General features: G+C 39.3%; 1 protein-coding gene across 1 annotated transcript; it reads left to right on the top strand.

Annotated features, from left to right (window-relative positions):
* The first annotated feature begins 1,925 nt into the window (after positions 1–1,925).
* LOC102797569 (ras-related protein ralB-B-like) lies at positions 1,926–9,999 on the top strand. Its single transcript, XM_006800299.3, has 5 exons — positions 1,926–2,059; positions 6,440–6,605; positions 6,694–6,902; positions 8,754–8,928; positions 9,015–9,999. Exons 2-5 carry the CDS (start codon positions 6,492–6,494, stop codon positions 9,120–9,122), a joined length of 606 nt encoding a protein of 201 aa, XP_006800362.1. The 5' UTR covers positions 1,926–2,059; positions 6,440–6,491; the 3' UTR covers positions 9,123–9,999.
* The last annotated feature ends 6,597 nt before the right edge of the window (positions 10,000–16,596 follow it).

Raw genomic sequence — 16,596 nt, 5'->3', positions numbered from 1 at the left:
TATAGTGTTACATCATATTCTATAAGGATGTTATGTGTTTGTATACTTTCTGCCCAGTTTGACCCATTTAGCAGAAGTCAGCCAGTTTAAGGCTCTGATATCTATTCTGTATGACTTAAAGCAGTTATGACATGGTCTGATTTTCTCACCCAATAAAGGAACATTTAATATATCAGTCTACTCTTCATTCTATCAGAAACAGTTATCACAGCTCGTACATTTGCTTCTTCCACACATATATAAGCATTGAGCCAAATTTAGTAATGCCAACATATTAAAAGAACAATATTTGTCTCTTATATATAATACATCTATATATACACTGTCACAGATACTTGTCTTTAAGTGAAGATTTAAGGTGATAGGAAATATAAATAAATGCAACTTGAATCTTTACTGAAGCTCAGTGTTTGGCACAGAGTTCATGTTCACTGCTGTAATAACTAATAATGATTAATATAATATTGGCCATATTATATTTACATTACCAAAGTGAGATGACTTTAGTCTCATGAACAACATTAGCTAATTGTTATTTACTAACTAATCTTAAATGACTGTTCAGTACAGAAATGAAGCCCAACAATCATGTTTTAATGTCCTGTGGTCTCAGCCTCAGATACTTATCAAATCACACAAAGCTCATGTAGAAACAAATGTACAAAATATGTTCTCCTTCATTTCTGTCAAACAAAGCTGTATAAAACGTTTCCAGCTGTTAGTATCATGGTTGCTAGGCAACCTGGGCAGCGCAACGGAGGCTTTGTGTGCTTTTGCAGCGTTTTTCTTTTTGCAGCATTTTTCTTTTTGCCGCGTTTTTCTTTTTGCAGCATTTTTCTTTTTGCAAGTGTTTTTTTTTTGCAGCAATTTTCTTTTTGCAGCATTTTTCTTTTTGCAACATTTTTATTTTTGCAAGTGTTTTTCTTTTTGCAGCATTTTTCTTTTTGCAATTTGTTTTCTGAAGTTGCAGTCCGTTTGGCCTCTCAGGGCCACCGTAATAAAGTCACCACAGGTGAAGAGAACTGAAAGAAAGCAGCTTTTTTTCATGAGTTATGGACATGGTCCCAGAAGATAGAAATGTGAGGTTATCCAGCTTCATGATTACTAGATTGTTTTTATTTATCTATTTATTTATTTATTTATTTATTTTTAAAATTATTCTAATTTCATCATTTGTTCCCCTCCTGTATGGATCACAGTTACTTCACTGCAGTGATCTAAGAAGGGAACAAAACAGTCATCATATTTATTTGCCTTTTTAAATTTCTGTCTCCCATCTATTCAAGTTCAAAGGTAACAAATTTTAGTCAACAGTATGCAGAACAAAATGAATGAAATAAAAAAAAATAAAGATAAAAATGTAAAGTAGCTCAAAGGCAGTAAAAAGACTGAAAAAAGTTAAATACGATATATGACATTTAAGTATTAACAAACAAAAACTAAAAATGATCTAAAGCAGATTTATGGAAGAGCTTTAATGTAATTCCCATATTTAGCGCTTCAAAATTTGTATGTAAAAATCAATCAAAGTAAAACTATATATATATATATATATATATATATATATATATATATATATATATATATAGTAGTAAATAAAGTGAAGTGTCAAAGTGGCCTATAAAAATATTACTGAATGAATATTTGTTTTCTTTCAGTAACAGTAAAGACAGGGAATTCCGTGACGTCACATCCTGTAGAGGACAAGACGGTAAAGGTAGGAGGTGTCACTCTGTGTCTATTTCCGGGATTTTCTGCTAGAAATAACAGGGGCAGACATTTTGTGGACTTTATTTAAATCGTATAACCTTCAAAGATGCTTAATAACATGTGTTGGTGTTTGTTTAGCGGGTAAAGTAGTACATCAGTCGCCCTGGTAACATTTGCGCGTGCGCTGAGCGGCCGCCTGCGACTAGCTGAAAGAGTGGGTCGTCCTCGCGAACACAGACGATCTTCGCCGAGTCCGTGTACAAGGTGGGGCGCACACTCTGCTGGAGAACTTGTAAAAGTTGTGCGTGAAGCGGATTTCTGAGTGAACGGCAGGAAAACACCTGAGCAGGTGAGTGAGTGGAGTCCGACCGTGCTGTTCACCCCGGCACGGTCCGCCTCTGCCCCGCGGGCAGCGTTTTAACGGCGGATTCTCGCTCAGTTTCCCCCTGTGGAGGAACAGAAATCGTTATCTGTCGCTGCTTTACGGGCAGCTGTGAGTGGCAGCGCGACCGACCAATGACAAGAGGCCTGCCCGCGCCCGAGGCCAATCAGAGATGACGTTTGAGGGCCGGGGGCAGAAATCGGGAAGAGCAGAAGTGTCTGTTTAGTGTCTTGTTGAGACTCGTTTCCAGCTGTTTAGGGCAGAGAGGAAGCTGAAGTTGAGTGTTGATAGGAGCACATATAGTTCCTCTTTGAGCTCAGCCAGCCGTGTTATTAATCTATGGCTAATTTCGGAGCTTATTTACAGCTCCAGCTTATCTCTGCCCGCATGTCGAGCAACTGGAAAGGTCACTGACGAGAGGGTTTTTCCACATACCTCCCATACTTATCACTCATGCAGGGTGTACAGACCTGTATCACTCACACCTGAAGCTAACGACCCTTTTCCACGCCAGGAACTTTCCCCATCAACTTCTAAGGAACTGGCCCTGCTCTCCTCCTAGTACTTTCTAGCAGTGCAAACACTTTCAGGGCTGGATTTTTAGCCCTCAGTGTGCTTAAGGGGGCTCTACTTTCTGTCTGATGTTAGAGGTGATGTAACGTTGTCAGTGATTACAAATGTTGATCACTTATTTGTCCAATCCTGAATCGGTGACAATCAGTCGATCTGTTGAGTTCAGTTCTGCAATTTTTCTGTGTTTACAACACCACAAAGCTATCACGGTGTGAAGCACGCTAACAGCAGAGACTTTGTAAGAACTAGAGCTTTGTATAGGGGTGTCAAACATAAGGCACTGAGGGCTAGAATCTGCCCCACTGAACAGCTTTTGGAACAAGTGAAGAAGGGCATAAATGTTGGACTTGTACCTGTATTTTCACAAGTTTTACAGCTTTACCCACTGATAAAGACCTCCTTGTAGCCATTCATGTGCCACCAGAGTAAATAAGTTACAAATAAGCAGTTAAATGTCAGAATTTCAGATTTATTCCAACACTTCTTTATGTAGAAAAACTGAGACATGTTGTTGAAATTGCACTTCTTGTTTCTTAAATTAAGATATCTCTGGGATTAAATGTGTGCTTCAGCTTATTTAAACTGACAAAAAAGGGGAGTTTCACTGAGCTGGCACACTTAAGGGCTACTGTAAAAATGAGTTTGAGATTCCTGGTCTAATAGAACGTTTGTTCAATGTTAAGCCACGTCCACTCAAGCCGCCACCAGTACAGGCGAAGGAGACCACTGATTGCCTTGTGAGAAGCCGGAAATATCATCTAGCGACGTGAGGGCTGAACGATTTTTATTTTTTATTTCTTAAAACTAACCCATGAGTATGTTGTTGTCGGCTATATGCGCCGATATCTTGGGTCACTTCTGATTGGTGAGCAGGAGTTTTGCGTCAAAAAAAGAGCGATAGTGTGTGAAACAATAGACACTACATATTTAAAGCCGGGTTCACATGTGCTGTATGAGGTGCAGACTAACAGCAGTTTACATTTCAATCGATTTAGATTAGTCTGTTATACTCTGATATTTCTGACATGGACACCTGGAAACCCAATGGCTTGAAGTCCATCGCCCAGTGCTGATGTGTTGGTGCATTCTAATGTAAGGTCTTCATAGATGAGTCCACGTAGTCACTAAAAACAGGCATGTACGAGGACCTCTGCATGGATCCTTACACTTAACTGTCTGATGACAAAGTTTACATCACACGGATCTGAGCAATCTCGCTGTAAAATAAAATTGCAGCCTAACTGTTCGACCCTACCAGTGACCGTCACCTTCAAAGTGAAGCACAATGTTGCTTTTTGTGCGAATGGATCTTAACAAACACTGTAAATAACAGCAGTGAAGACTCTCACACTGAGCTGGAATCAGCCGGGGGACAGTAAATGAGGCAAATACATCTTTACATTGTCAGTAACCTGGTCCCGTTGTCAGTTATTGTTTTACTAGTAAATAGCAACTTTTATTATTGGATGTATTTGTAATATTACAGTTGATATCCACAGCCAAGTTAACTCTATCCAATCGCAAGTGGAAAAAGTCTGATTGGTGAGTTCATAATCAAAACGCAGGGGGAGCGAAGACGAGGACCTTGATGTTCAAAATGTCTGTGAAAACTGTAGCACGAACAAACCAGGAGATTTTTCTTATTGAGGAGTTCTTGAAACGTCTTCGTTGCTACCAAACCATATCGTCTATGTGTCAGAGCCTCGAACGTAAACTGAAGCACAAGAGGAACGCAGCAAGGCCAATATCTCTCAGAAAGATAAATATGTGATTATCTCAATCAGCTGAAGAATGGAAAGCATCCTGTTGTTTCCTCTGTCTGCTCATTTGTTTGGCACCTGAAAAACTCTCGTTACTCACAGTAAGGTTCTTATTTTTAGAAGACACTTTGTTAGGAGACGTAGCTCCATAATCACAACAAACTAAATGACAAAATATTCAAATATTACCGCCCCGCCACACCAAATCTGTAGTCTTCACTGAATTAGGTGCAAATGCACCTCTGTGCTTATCCTCTGTATAAAACCAACAGAGGATAAGCATTAAATTAACCTTGAGAAAATATACACCTCATGTTTGTAGCAAGCTAACATGTAAAGCCTTCAAACTGCTGACTTAAACCACAGACTGTCCGTCTCTAAGGATATGAAACAGAAAAACGGCGTCACTCTGTACCAGTTTATCTTTGGATCTCAGAGGAAAGCATAAAAACTCAGCTGTGTGTTTGAATTTTTCTGAATCCTCTAGAGCAGAGGCGGCAAATTAACCATAGATCCTGGTCCACAAACAGCCCAATTTGACCTAAAGTGGGCTAGACCAGTGAAACCACTGCGTAACAACCTGCATATAAAGGGAAAACCTCAAAATCTTTCCATGTTCAAACATGTAAACACTGCAATAGCTACACCCTTTTTGCACATGCTCTTTTCTACTCTGTAATATTCTTGTCAATATTCTTGATATTTATTTATAATCACCATTGTTAATCCTTGATATTTATAATTGAGTGATTTGTGTATATTAGTGCTATTTATTAAATCTGTAAAATCTGTAACATATTGTATTATTTAAATAGTTTAGTCTGTTACTGTTACTGCCTTGGAGCAACTGTAAGACACATGATTCTGATGATAACGAAGTAAAATATGCTGGTTTATGCCACTGCTTTAAAAAAAATAAAGACAACAGGAAGTGTTAAAGCTGAATTTGTCATAAAACAGATGAACAGTATAAACTAAAACTAAGCTCAATCTTCAACAACATATCTACACATTCATGACTTTGTAATAAATGTATAATAACAGTACAGTCTGCAGGTCACAGTGGAGAAGCCTTAAACATTCACATGTAGAGCAGGACCGTAATTAAAGCAATAATGCTTCATTTTTGCCATTTTTGACTTTACGCACATTTCATTAATTCCCCATCCTTAATAGGTTGAAATCACAACTTCACAGTGATTCATTTCTTTATTTTATTTAAATAAATAGAAACGTTGTCATCTTATTTTCTTTTTTATCTGAATTTTATTTGAAGATTCCAGGAAATCCCCTTTATTAAAAATATACTCTTCTTTCGACTTTTTGCCAAGTCTTTCCTGATAAATCATATTAAATCATGATCCCAATATTTGCCAAAATAATTATTCAAGCACCGTGTCCAGGTCTTAGAAATAGTAGGTTCCTGGTAGTCTTAGGCATTTGTGCTGAAGACAACTTGGCTTCTTTTTTTTAAGGTTCTTGAACATGGTTTTCATCTCATTGAGACGTTTCATCTGCTCTAAAAGCTGATTGGGAGTTCCAGGTGTTCACCCTACAGTGGAGTCATCTTGCAGGTTGTGCTATGAGTTGTTGACCCATCCTGTTGTCATCATATGAGTTGCTAAGGAGTGAGTGGTAGTTGAATCACCTGGTAAAGAATCTCAAGACTGCGTCACACCTTAATTATACTTCTGCATTGACCCGATGTAGATTCTGTGACACTGCCTGCGCAAGTGGCCAACATCATCATTGCATTTATATCTGTGTCAGCGTGTAGTTGCATATCTAGGAAGGTGCGCATCATATAGTGGCTTATAGTGTCGTGGTTAACAAGTTTGCCTGACACATGAGAGATCCCCAATTCAAGTTCAGGAGGAGACGCAAAGCGCTGTGACGGTTGTGTCAGGAAGGGCATCCAGCATAAAAATCTGTGCCAAACCAAACGTGGGGTTTTTTGAAAGTCCCAAAATGAATGTGTGAGTCTTTTCATGTCCTTTCATGCTGGTCTCTACAGGTCGTCAGAACTCAAGAGCAGAGCTGTGAGCCACCTGACCTAGACCAGAGTCATGGCCTCTGGTAAGAACAAAAACCAGAGCTCTCTGGTTCTCCACAAGGTGATCATGGTGGGCAGCGGCGGTGTAGGGAAGTCAGCCCTAACCCTGCAGTTCATGTATGACGAGGTGAGACTCGAGAACTACGTTTTCCATCAGCCCTTCCCTCTGTGCTGTTTCTGCTCCCCAGTCACGTGACCCTTGTTTTTGCTCGCAGTTCGTGGAGGACTACGAGCCCACCAAAGCCGACAGCTACAGGAAGAAGGTGGTGCTGGACGGCGAGGACGTGCAGATTGACATTTTGGACACGGCAGGTCAAGAAGACTACGCAGCCATCAGGGATAACTATTTCCGCAGTGGCGAGGGCTTCCTGCTCGTCTTCTCCATCACAGAGCACGAGTCATTCACAGCAACGTCAGAGTTCAGGTCAGTGTCTGAGTCTTCTTAACAAGCAGAGGTACATTTTAATTGACTTATGTGGATTAAAATCTCCACAGTAATACACAACCAGGCAGTGAAAATGACTGTTTAAAACATTTTTAAAAATTCAGCCCTGGGAAAAAAAAAATCATTCACATTTACATGTTGACACGAAAACTGAGCTGTTAAACTCAAAAGAACCACACACAGATCGCTTTTAAGTCAACAGATTCCTCCCATTCCTTCCCATAAAGGCTGGACTTTAGATCAAGCGCAGCAGACAGCGAGCAGCTACAGTAAAGAACTGCTGACAGCTTTCAGTAAAAACTAGAAAGGCAAACTTTAAGTCGTGATCCAAGTTTAAACAGGTGAGTCATAAAAAAGAGGAAATCACTGCTGTACAGCTGTTGTGACGGAAAATTAGAGAACGAAAAGTGTTTGTTTTGTTTGCTTTTTTTGGAGAATGCTGTAAACATGTTTATTTCTGTTGTAAATTCAGACATTTTAACGTGGGAATCTGTGGAGATCAGTGTTGGTCAAGTTACTTGAAAAAAATAACTAGTTACTAATTACTTATTACGACTCCAAAACAGTAATCCCGTAACTTAACTGATTACTTATTTTCAAAAGTAATGAGTTACTTAGTTACTTTTCAAACACATGATACACAACCTGAATACGTAATAAAGCAACAGACCTTTCAGCCCAATTCTACTTTTTCTGCATAATCTATCATATAAAATGTAATCAAATGAAAAAGCCTCTCTTTAAAACTTGTTTTAATCTTTTAACTTTATGCACATTGCTTCAAGCAAAAATTAAATTATATGCAACTTTTAAATATTAAGCATTTGTTTAACATTTGAAACCATTTTCTGCATATTCCAGCATATAAAATAAAATAATGTTTTGTGTTTACACTCTTTCAAATAGATGCATGTAAAACACAGCAAAAAATAAATAAAATGAAAGATTCAGCGATACTAAGTCCTGTCGCTCTTAAATCTATTGTCACCTGTTTAGCAGGAGTGGGGCGGGTGGAGGGTTGCCTGGTGCCGCAGCGGTCATGTCAGCAGGGGGATCCAGGGGTTTGCGATTTTTCACATTCCCGTGGCGGCTTGCTACATGCTTGCTCAGATTTGGGTGGCTGTAGCTCAGGAGGTAGAGCAGGTTACCTACTGATCGGAAGGTCGGTGGTTCGATCCCTGGCTCCTCCAGTCTGCATGTCAAGTATCCTTGGGCAAGATACTAACCCCAACTTGCTCTCCGATGCATCCATCGGAGTATGAATGTGTATGAATGTTGTTAGAAAGCACTAAGTGTAGATCAAGTGCTTGTGAGAATGGGTGTGATTGGGTGAATGAGGCATGTTGTATAGAGCGCTTTGACACGCTATATAAGAATCAGTCCATTTACCATTTGAAGTTTAATTTTTCACTGCCATGGGCGTTGCACGCGCTTACGTCATTGTCATGAGACACTCTCACAAACAAAATCACGACAGTTTAGTAACGCAGTAACACAGCATGCTTACAGGAAAGTAACAGTAATCTAATTACTTTTTGCAATAGTAAGCTTTTACATTACTCGTTACTTGAAAAAAGTAATTCGATTAAGTAACGTGCTACTTGTAATGCGTTACTGCACATTTCTAGTGGAGATTGACTCACTGTTGGACCCAGCCTCTTGTTGACATTCTAAGAACTGCCGCTTCATTTTCTACCACTGATAAAATGAGAATATTTACTTTAACAGACTAATGAGGGCATCAATATTTAATAGTCTTGTCTCAAAGAAACTTTGAGGACCATTAATGTAGAGTGACCTGTACTTTGAAAATCTCTCTTGTATTTTCAGGGAGCAGATCCTGCGGGTGAAAGAAGAGGAGGCCATCCCTCTCCTTCTGGTGGGGAACAAGTCAGATCTGGAGGATCGGCGGCAGGTTTCTGCTGAAGAGGCCACGGCAAAGGCAAGCGAGTGGGGCGTCCAATACGTGGAGACCTCAGCCAAGACGAGAGCCAATGTGGACAAGGTAGAGAACAAAAGAAACAAAACAAAGAGCTCTGACCTTTGAGACAAGGCTCTGACCAACAGTTAATCCATGTAATCTGTCTGCAGGTGTTCTTTGACCTCATGAGGGAGGTCCGCAAGAAGAAAATGTCTGAGAGCAAAGACAAAAATGGGCCGAGTGGCAAGAAGAAGAAGAAGCACTGCTGCGTACTCTGAGCTCAGCGTCAAAGCGACCGTGTGCCAAAAACCAAAGAAAAGGAAAACTTCTCTGAGAGAGACTGAAGCAGCTTCAGATGAGCAGCTGCAAATGCACTCGATACGTTCACTCCTCACTTGCCAAACACAGAGCACACACTCTTGTTTCTCTTCTTCTTTGGCGTCTGCTTGTTCTCCACATGATACTACTTACTCTTTGTGCACAGCTATGAATGGCCCAAAGTATGTGGACACGTCTGCTATATGTCGGGTATTAACGTGCTGCTCATGTCAGCATCTGAGGGCTGTGGGGCAGTTTGAAATCGTGCTTTATCTACACAACAATCAGATTACTTTAAATCTCCTCACTACCAGCTGTGTCCACAAACATATGGCACATGTAGAAGACCACAAGTTTTTTTTTTTCCAATAACAGAAGCAGGTCCGTCAATTGTTTGTAAAACTGGAGTTCACAGGAAGCACAGTCTTTTTATGTGGAGAACAAACAGGTTCGTACACTTCAGAATGTTTTTCTTTCTCTCAAATCTGAATATTGTTACTTAAACTGGTGTCTGTGCTCCCACTTGTTTTAAAACCTAATTTTTCTCGTTATTTAGCTCTTTTGTATGTCTGTTTTCAGTATTACAGTATCAGACATTCCTCATATCTGATTATACCACTTCCAGACACTCCTTTTGTAATAAGCTTTCACTTCCTTTATGAATAAAGTCATAATTTATAATCAAAGTTTCAAAGGGAATCAGCCCTTTAAATCATTGCATCATCTGCATATACTCTAATTAATTACACATTTAGCTCGATTAAAGCTGGAATGTGTTTGTTGCTGTCGGCTTGTAGATAAACTCTTCTTAATGTGATAATAAAACAAATAATCAAATTTACAGTGTTTCCTTTATTAAAAAAGAGATTAGCATAATCACAGCTCCACATCTAGCACACTGTCATCTGTCAAAAGTCACTGATACTTAGTTTTCAGTCTGTTTCTGTCCAAAATGATAGCAGAACTGTACAACTTTGTTTGTTTGTTTTTTAAAGAAATGGTTCAGTCAGAATAGAAAATAAATAGAAACGTTGTGATCTTAATCAGCTAGACCTCCTAAATCATCTTTCTCATGGATACCTTGATGTTAAACTTTATTGTAACACCGGGGAGAATGACCACATCGATCATTTCATTCGAGCTGAATGAGCCTGGACAGGTTTTGCCTCTCAGTGTTTGATTTTGGAAACTGAAGGAGCATTTGGACCTGAAAACATAAGAGACAAGCTGTGATGTTGAGTTTTTAAGATAATCTAGGCAGTGTGTGGTTAATGTGATCAAGGCTGAAGCAGTGACACCCAACTGCTGGTAACAGTGAGTGCAGTGAAAGAAGAGGAAGACATGATGGAGAAAGGTTGCACAGCCCTCACTACTGACTCTTACATTCTCCATAATGTTCTGAAGTGCTTGGGTTGAGGGAAACTGAACTGTGACCGTGTAAAATGAATGTATAAACAGAATGAAAGGATCTAGAAAGCTCACAAACCCATATGTTGTTCACATTAGAACATAGAAAACAAATCGAATGTTTAGACACACTTTGGACTGAAGAGGATTGCATCATTAGGCTTGTTATTAACACTTAGTTCAAAGCCTACATCTCTATATGAAGGTGCATCAGTGCTTATGGAACTGGCAGGTTGCACATCTGGAAAGGCACCATCAATGCTGAAACGTGTGCGTCTATGCGCACCGCATTGTTGTTAGTTAAATTAAACCTGCTTCATTGCTCACAGTCATTTAAGTAAAGACAGAGCGGCTCAGCTGTAGATTCACATATGGGAAGTTTGTCAAAAAGCCAAAGTATATGCATCATGGTATACATACAGTGTGGCGTCTTGCTCAGTGGGAAAAAGTCTTAAACAGAAGTCTCAATAACATTAAGATTAAAGTGATTTACATTAGGCTGTGGACAGCTACAGATACCTTGGTGTTCATCTCAACAATAAACTGGACTGGACTCACAATTCAGATGTTCTCTACAGGAAAGGGCAGAGCAGACTGTACCTGCTGTGGAAACTCAGGTCTTTTGGAGTGAAGGGCCCACTCCTTAAGACCTTCTATGACTCTCTGGTGGCCTCAGCCATCTTTTACGGTGTGGTCTGCTAGCGCGGCAGCATCTCTGCCGGGGACAGGAAGAGACTGAACAGGCTGATCCGGAGGGCCAGTTCTGTTCTAGGATGCCCTCTGGACCCAGTGGAGGTGGTGAGTGACAGGAGAATGGTGGCTAAGCTGTCATCCCTGTTGGACAACATCTCCCACCCCATACAGGAGACTGACAGCACTGAGCAGCTCCTTCAGTGGCAGGCTGCGGCACCCACGATGTGGGACGGAGAGATTTCTCAGGTCTTTCCTCCAACTGCTGTCAGACTCTACAATATGGTCTCAGCAGATGACCACACACATGCCATACACAATTGTAACTGCCTCACTGATGTGCAATATTACCAAGTGCAATTTTTCCTACTATAACAAAGCATTTCATTCTGTTTTGTACAGTATAGTATAATACTTTATTGTATTGTATATAGTATTTTATTCTTGTTGTATAGTATGTTATTCTATTTTATCTTATCCTATTCTCTTACCTTTATTCTTTTTCTATTCTCTTATCTTATCTTGAGGTGAGAGAGCAGATAGCTTCTGTAGTTCCAATGTTCAGCCAGTAGATGGCACCCTGACGTCATTTTTTGATCACCACAACAATCTGAAGCGAAAAAGAAAAAAAAGCATCATCTTCATTCTAACTGGAGTCTCACATGTTGAAAATAAAAGTGGACAAAGGCTCAGAAATCAGCTTTAAACGTCCCTTTGCTATTAAAGTGAAAGAAAAGAAAGCAGCAACCATCTACCTCATGATATTAAAGATTTTCTGGTGATTGATTTCTGGTTTCAGGATAAAAATCGTGTTCGTTTTGTGTTGAAAGCAAATAGACATATTGTGACTGCCCAGGCATTTATTTAAAGTGCTGCCTTTAGTCACCATGTTTCTGTCCTCAAATCTTCAGCAGGTTAAAATGATAAACAATTCACTTTATGATCTGACTGAGCCTCGTTCAGACCTTTTAAACTCATAAGAGTCACATGCACTTAGTGCAGGCTTCTTGTTTTACACCTTTTTTTACATCTGACTGATGCATTTAGAAACAGCAGAGAACACCAGCCTCTTTGAAGAACTGTGAAGTGGACATTAATGAAGATTATTTCTCTGTAAACTCGTCAAATCATGAAATCAGAGGATGGCTCTTAAAATCCAGTGCAAATTAATTAGATATTCTTTTTAATTAAGGAAAATAAGCAATAAAATTATTTTTAAAGAATTTGTGTATTTCAATATTTTTGCTTCATTTGAGCAAAGGCTACATAAAATCAGAGGATGATTCCTAATATAGAAAAGATATTCCGTTTTCAGAAGAAGGAAAAATCAGGAATAAATGTGGTTTAAATGACATTACATTTATCAAATTTATTTAACTGAATTTGAACAAATAAGTTTAGTTTAAATTTGTTAAAGATGCCCCCCCCCCCCCTCCAAAAAACACAAAAAGTAGGTTAATAATTATAAGATACATTTTAAACTAAGTAAAAATACAATCATAAATTTTTAAAAAGTGTAAAATTTAGCAGAGAAAAAATGTTTACAGCTCTCTCCAACCACAGCTTTTGAATCAGGTTGAAGCTTCGAGTCGTTTTCATTGTCCTGACTGTTTGTTGCCTTCAGACTCTCTAGGTTGTCATTTTTACTGAGGTTATTGAGTAGTTCAGAATTAAACCAACATTTCTGTAAACTTTAGTATCAGTCCTAAATTTCTGATGGTGCTTTTGATCAAGGTTATAACATAACTGGGGGCTCGTCCAGGTTGTTTTGGACTCTTTTGGTGAGAAGTTTATTTGAGGTTCATTTGATCTCCACTGAAGCAGTTGTTTGTGTTTTTTGTGTTGTCGTTTTAGTTTATTGCGTTTGGCTATCTTGGGTGGAGGTAAACTTCAGAGTTTCACAATAAACTACAGCTCACAAGTTCAGTTTTTAAGCCTGGTACACCACTGAGGGCTGGGTAAGTGAAGTTAGTTTAATTGTTTTTAGGTGTCTTGGGTTGAGATTTGCTCAAAGTTAAACCAGTGATACTGAATTTTGTTGGAAATTCTGAGAGTAGTTTGAGATCATTTGATAGTTATGGTCTTGTGGTTTCATCAGGGAGACCTTCAGCCGAACTAAAGTGGGCTTTAGTTACAGCTTTGTAGTGAGGTGAGTGTTTTTGTACTACAATCTTTAGAGTTTAGGAGATGTTGGCGACTCCTGATGCTGCTCCTGGTCCACTTGCTGCCTGGGTGATGGCAGTAACTGTGCTTTGTGTGCGCTGAGTCACACTTGTGAAGATCATTGAATTGGCATGGTTCCACATTTTGTGGTTGGCCACTAGGACATTTGCGTCACTGAATTTTGTTGATATGGTGACTTGTTGCGGTACAGGACAATGGGTGACCACTGTTACTATTGTATGATTGTATGTTTAGTGAAGTTTGAGACTCTTGGTTTTGCTGTGTGCTCCTCAGACATGCTCAAGCATGACCTGCTTCGGTGTCTTAGGCTTCTTTCCAGGGTTACAACATGTTGTCCCTGTTGCTCTTTCAGGTGCAGAAGAACCGTATGACTCAAGAGTGGCTTTTCCGTCATTTCTTTAGGACCCATTTCTTTATGCTCCTCTCCAACACCTACTTTACACCTGACAAAGTGTGGATCTCGTCATGTGGTCTTTTATCTTTTGCTTAGGCAGTTAAATCCTTCAAAATCAAACCAACGTTTCTTCACCTTATGTTGGGGCGTTTAAGCTGGGACGTAACACTTCTTCTGAAAATAAATAAAAACGGGTATAAAAGTGTCTGCTTTTAACATTGTTCGACTTAAATGACCAAAATAAATCCAAGTTAAAGCTTAAAGTGAGGGGGTTTTTTTGTCTTTGAAGTCACAAAGACTTGTTACAATCGTAAAACATGTTTAGATGTGTTACGATTTCAACATGTTTAGCACCGCATGAATGAAGGAATTTAGGTTAAATACGATCATGATAAGATTTTTTACCTTTAAAGTAAACGTGTGACACCTGACATGTGAAATCCAGCTGTCAGACCTGTTTCCTGTCGGCTCGCTGTAACAACTCAAAATCGTGGCTCGGTCTAAAAGCTGGGTACTTTGACAGCAGTGTGTGAACTTGTTGTGATGTGCGATGAGGTGAAGACAATAGTTGACAGAAGAGTTTGGATCTCTGCTCTTATCACGCGCCAACTAAAGCTGCACAACAACAATGAAGGCCGAACTCGTCCAACCTGAAACTCTCCTCCTCCTCCTCATCATCATCATTAGTCATTCTGCTCCCTGACCTCTTTTGTTTTCTTTGGGGTTTATTTAACGTTTGTCTTGTTGTTTCTGCTCATTTTGTGCAGCTCAGGTTGCAGATTCTGCTCCACCAGGCTTCATAAACACATCAGGAAACTTGTCAGATTATGTTAAGAAGCTTCCTGATTCAGGCTGCATACATCAAACATTGCCAAAAAAACAGAAAACCCTCCGTTTATCCTGATATAATCCACAGATTTGAATTAAATGAATTACTTAATTTAAGTAATTTTAAATGTAAAAAAAAGTTGCATAATAGAAAAAAAGAATCCCTGTTTCAATATCTCTGTCATATGTCATGCAGATTTTTTTTTAATGTATTTACCATGTGACGTGGCATTTTAAAGCAATCAGAAACATCTCTGAGTCACTTACAGGGTTAGATTAGATAGAAAGATAAGATCTAGGCAATGTTTTGGGTTAAATCTGAGCAAAAGTCATCCTTTTCTTTTTTTGTTTTTCTTTGTGCCTTGTCCTCATTTCTTTTTGTCCTCATGTCTTGTCTTTAAATTAAGTTAAACACAAGATAAGAACAGAAATTTTAAAGAGCATCAAACAGCCTGAGCTCTAAGAGAGAGAGGTGAAATCAATCAGAGCTGTGACTGACAGGCGTCCTCGCACATGCATCAGTTTTTAATCACTTCCTTCCCCTCTGTGTGACTGAGTTTCACTGTAGCGTGTTTTTGGCTGCGGCTCAGATATGAGACACATTAAAGCGCAAAGATCCAGAAAACAAAGACACAATAGAAGCTTTGTGTGAGTCAGCGCCAGGATGAGCCGGCAGAGCTGCTTTCTGCTTTAAAACTCTGAGACTGGAGTCTGAGCTGCAGATACAGATAAAGTCTAAACATATAATCAATACAGATAAAATTGCAGAATCTGGGCAGCTCAAAACATTTCAAACATCGTGTGCTGTAAATCCCTGTGAAATGTGACTTGGGAAGAGAATCTAATAATGAAAAGATGAAAAGATGGAATAAAGGATTAAAAAAAAAAATGCTGAAACCGGAGAAGGGAGGAGTTTGGAATTGATAAGAGAGCCAAAACATTTTGCTGAACATGCTGTTTATATCTTAAATATGACCCGGTATGTTCATTAGGGATATCCTCTCTGTCTATGACAATTTAAAAATAGATAAATCAATGAAATGGTTCCTCTAAAGGTTTCTTGTTACTGGGGTAGGTTCCTAAAATCAAAACATACCAAGTTCCTCTAAAGGTTTCTAGTTCCTAGCAAAAGGTCCTACAGTCCTAACATACTGTTTTCATCTAATGGTTCCTAATTCCGGGGGTAGGTTTCTACAATCAAAAAAACCAAGTTTTGAACTTCAGAAAAAGGTACTACAGTCCAAACATACTGAGTTCCTCGAAAGGCTCCTAATTGCTGGGGTAGGTTCATATAATCCAAACAATCCAAGCTGTTCCAAAGGTTTCCAGTTTGTAGGAAAAGTTCCTGCACTTTCATTAAGGTTCTCTGATAGGAACTATTCCAACAGTCAGAACATATTAAGTTCATCTACAGGTAATGTGGTCCTGTAGTCAAAATACATCTTTATATCAGTTCCCACTGAGTCATAATAAACATGGTGCTTGCTGTACTCAGAGGAAACAGCTCTGATACAGGTTCTACAGGTTCTACAGGTGAGGTCCGTGTAAAGATGCAGCCCACCCCAAAATTGACTGATAACTCCTAAGTAGAGGGTAGCCAGTAATCTAGTATAGGCTTATTCATGTTTGAGGGCTTGTTGGAATAATCAGTTAAATGACAGACAAATTAATGGCAACCGTTTCAATGCCTCATTACAAGCTCAAGCTTCTTAAAGGTGAATATTGGCTGGATTTCTAAAAGTGCCAGCTTCAGGAAACAATTGTTGAACTTTTAAAGCCCCAGCTAACATTTCTGCTGTCTCAAGCCAGCCTGAGATAAAACCAGAGCCTGTCCTAATTGTCTGTGGCAGTATATAGTGAGCTCACATCCATAATCCTCTTACAGTAATTCACCTACTGCTGAGCCAACACCACAGCCGAGCAGGCAGAGC

Source organism: Neolamprologus brichardi, chromosome 23, assembly GCF_056152115.1.
Source record: "Neolamprologus brichardi isolate AB-2024 chromosome 23, ASM5615211v1, whole genome shotgun sequence".
NCBI lineage: Eukaryota > Metazoa > Chordata > Actinopteri > Cichliformes > Cichlidae > Neolamprologus > Neolamprologus brichardi.
This window is presented reverse-complemented; position numbering and strand designations above follow the sequence as displayed.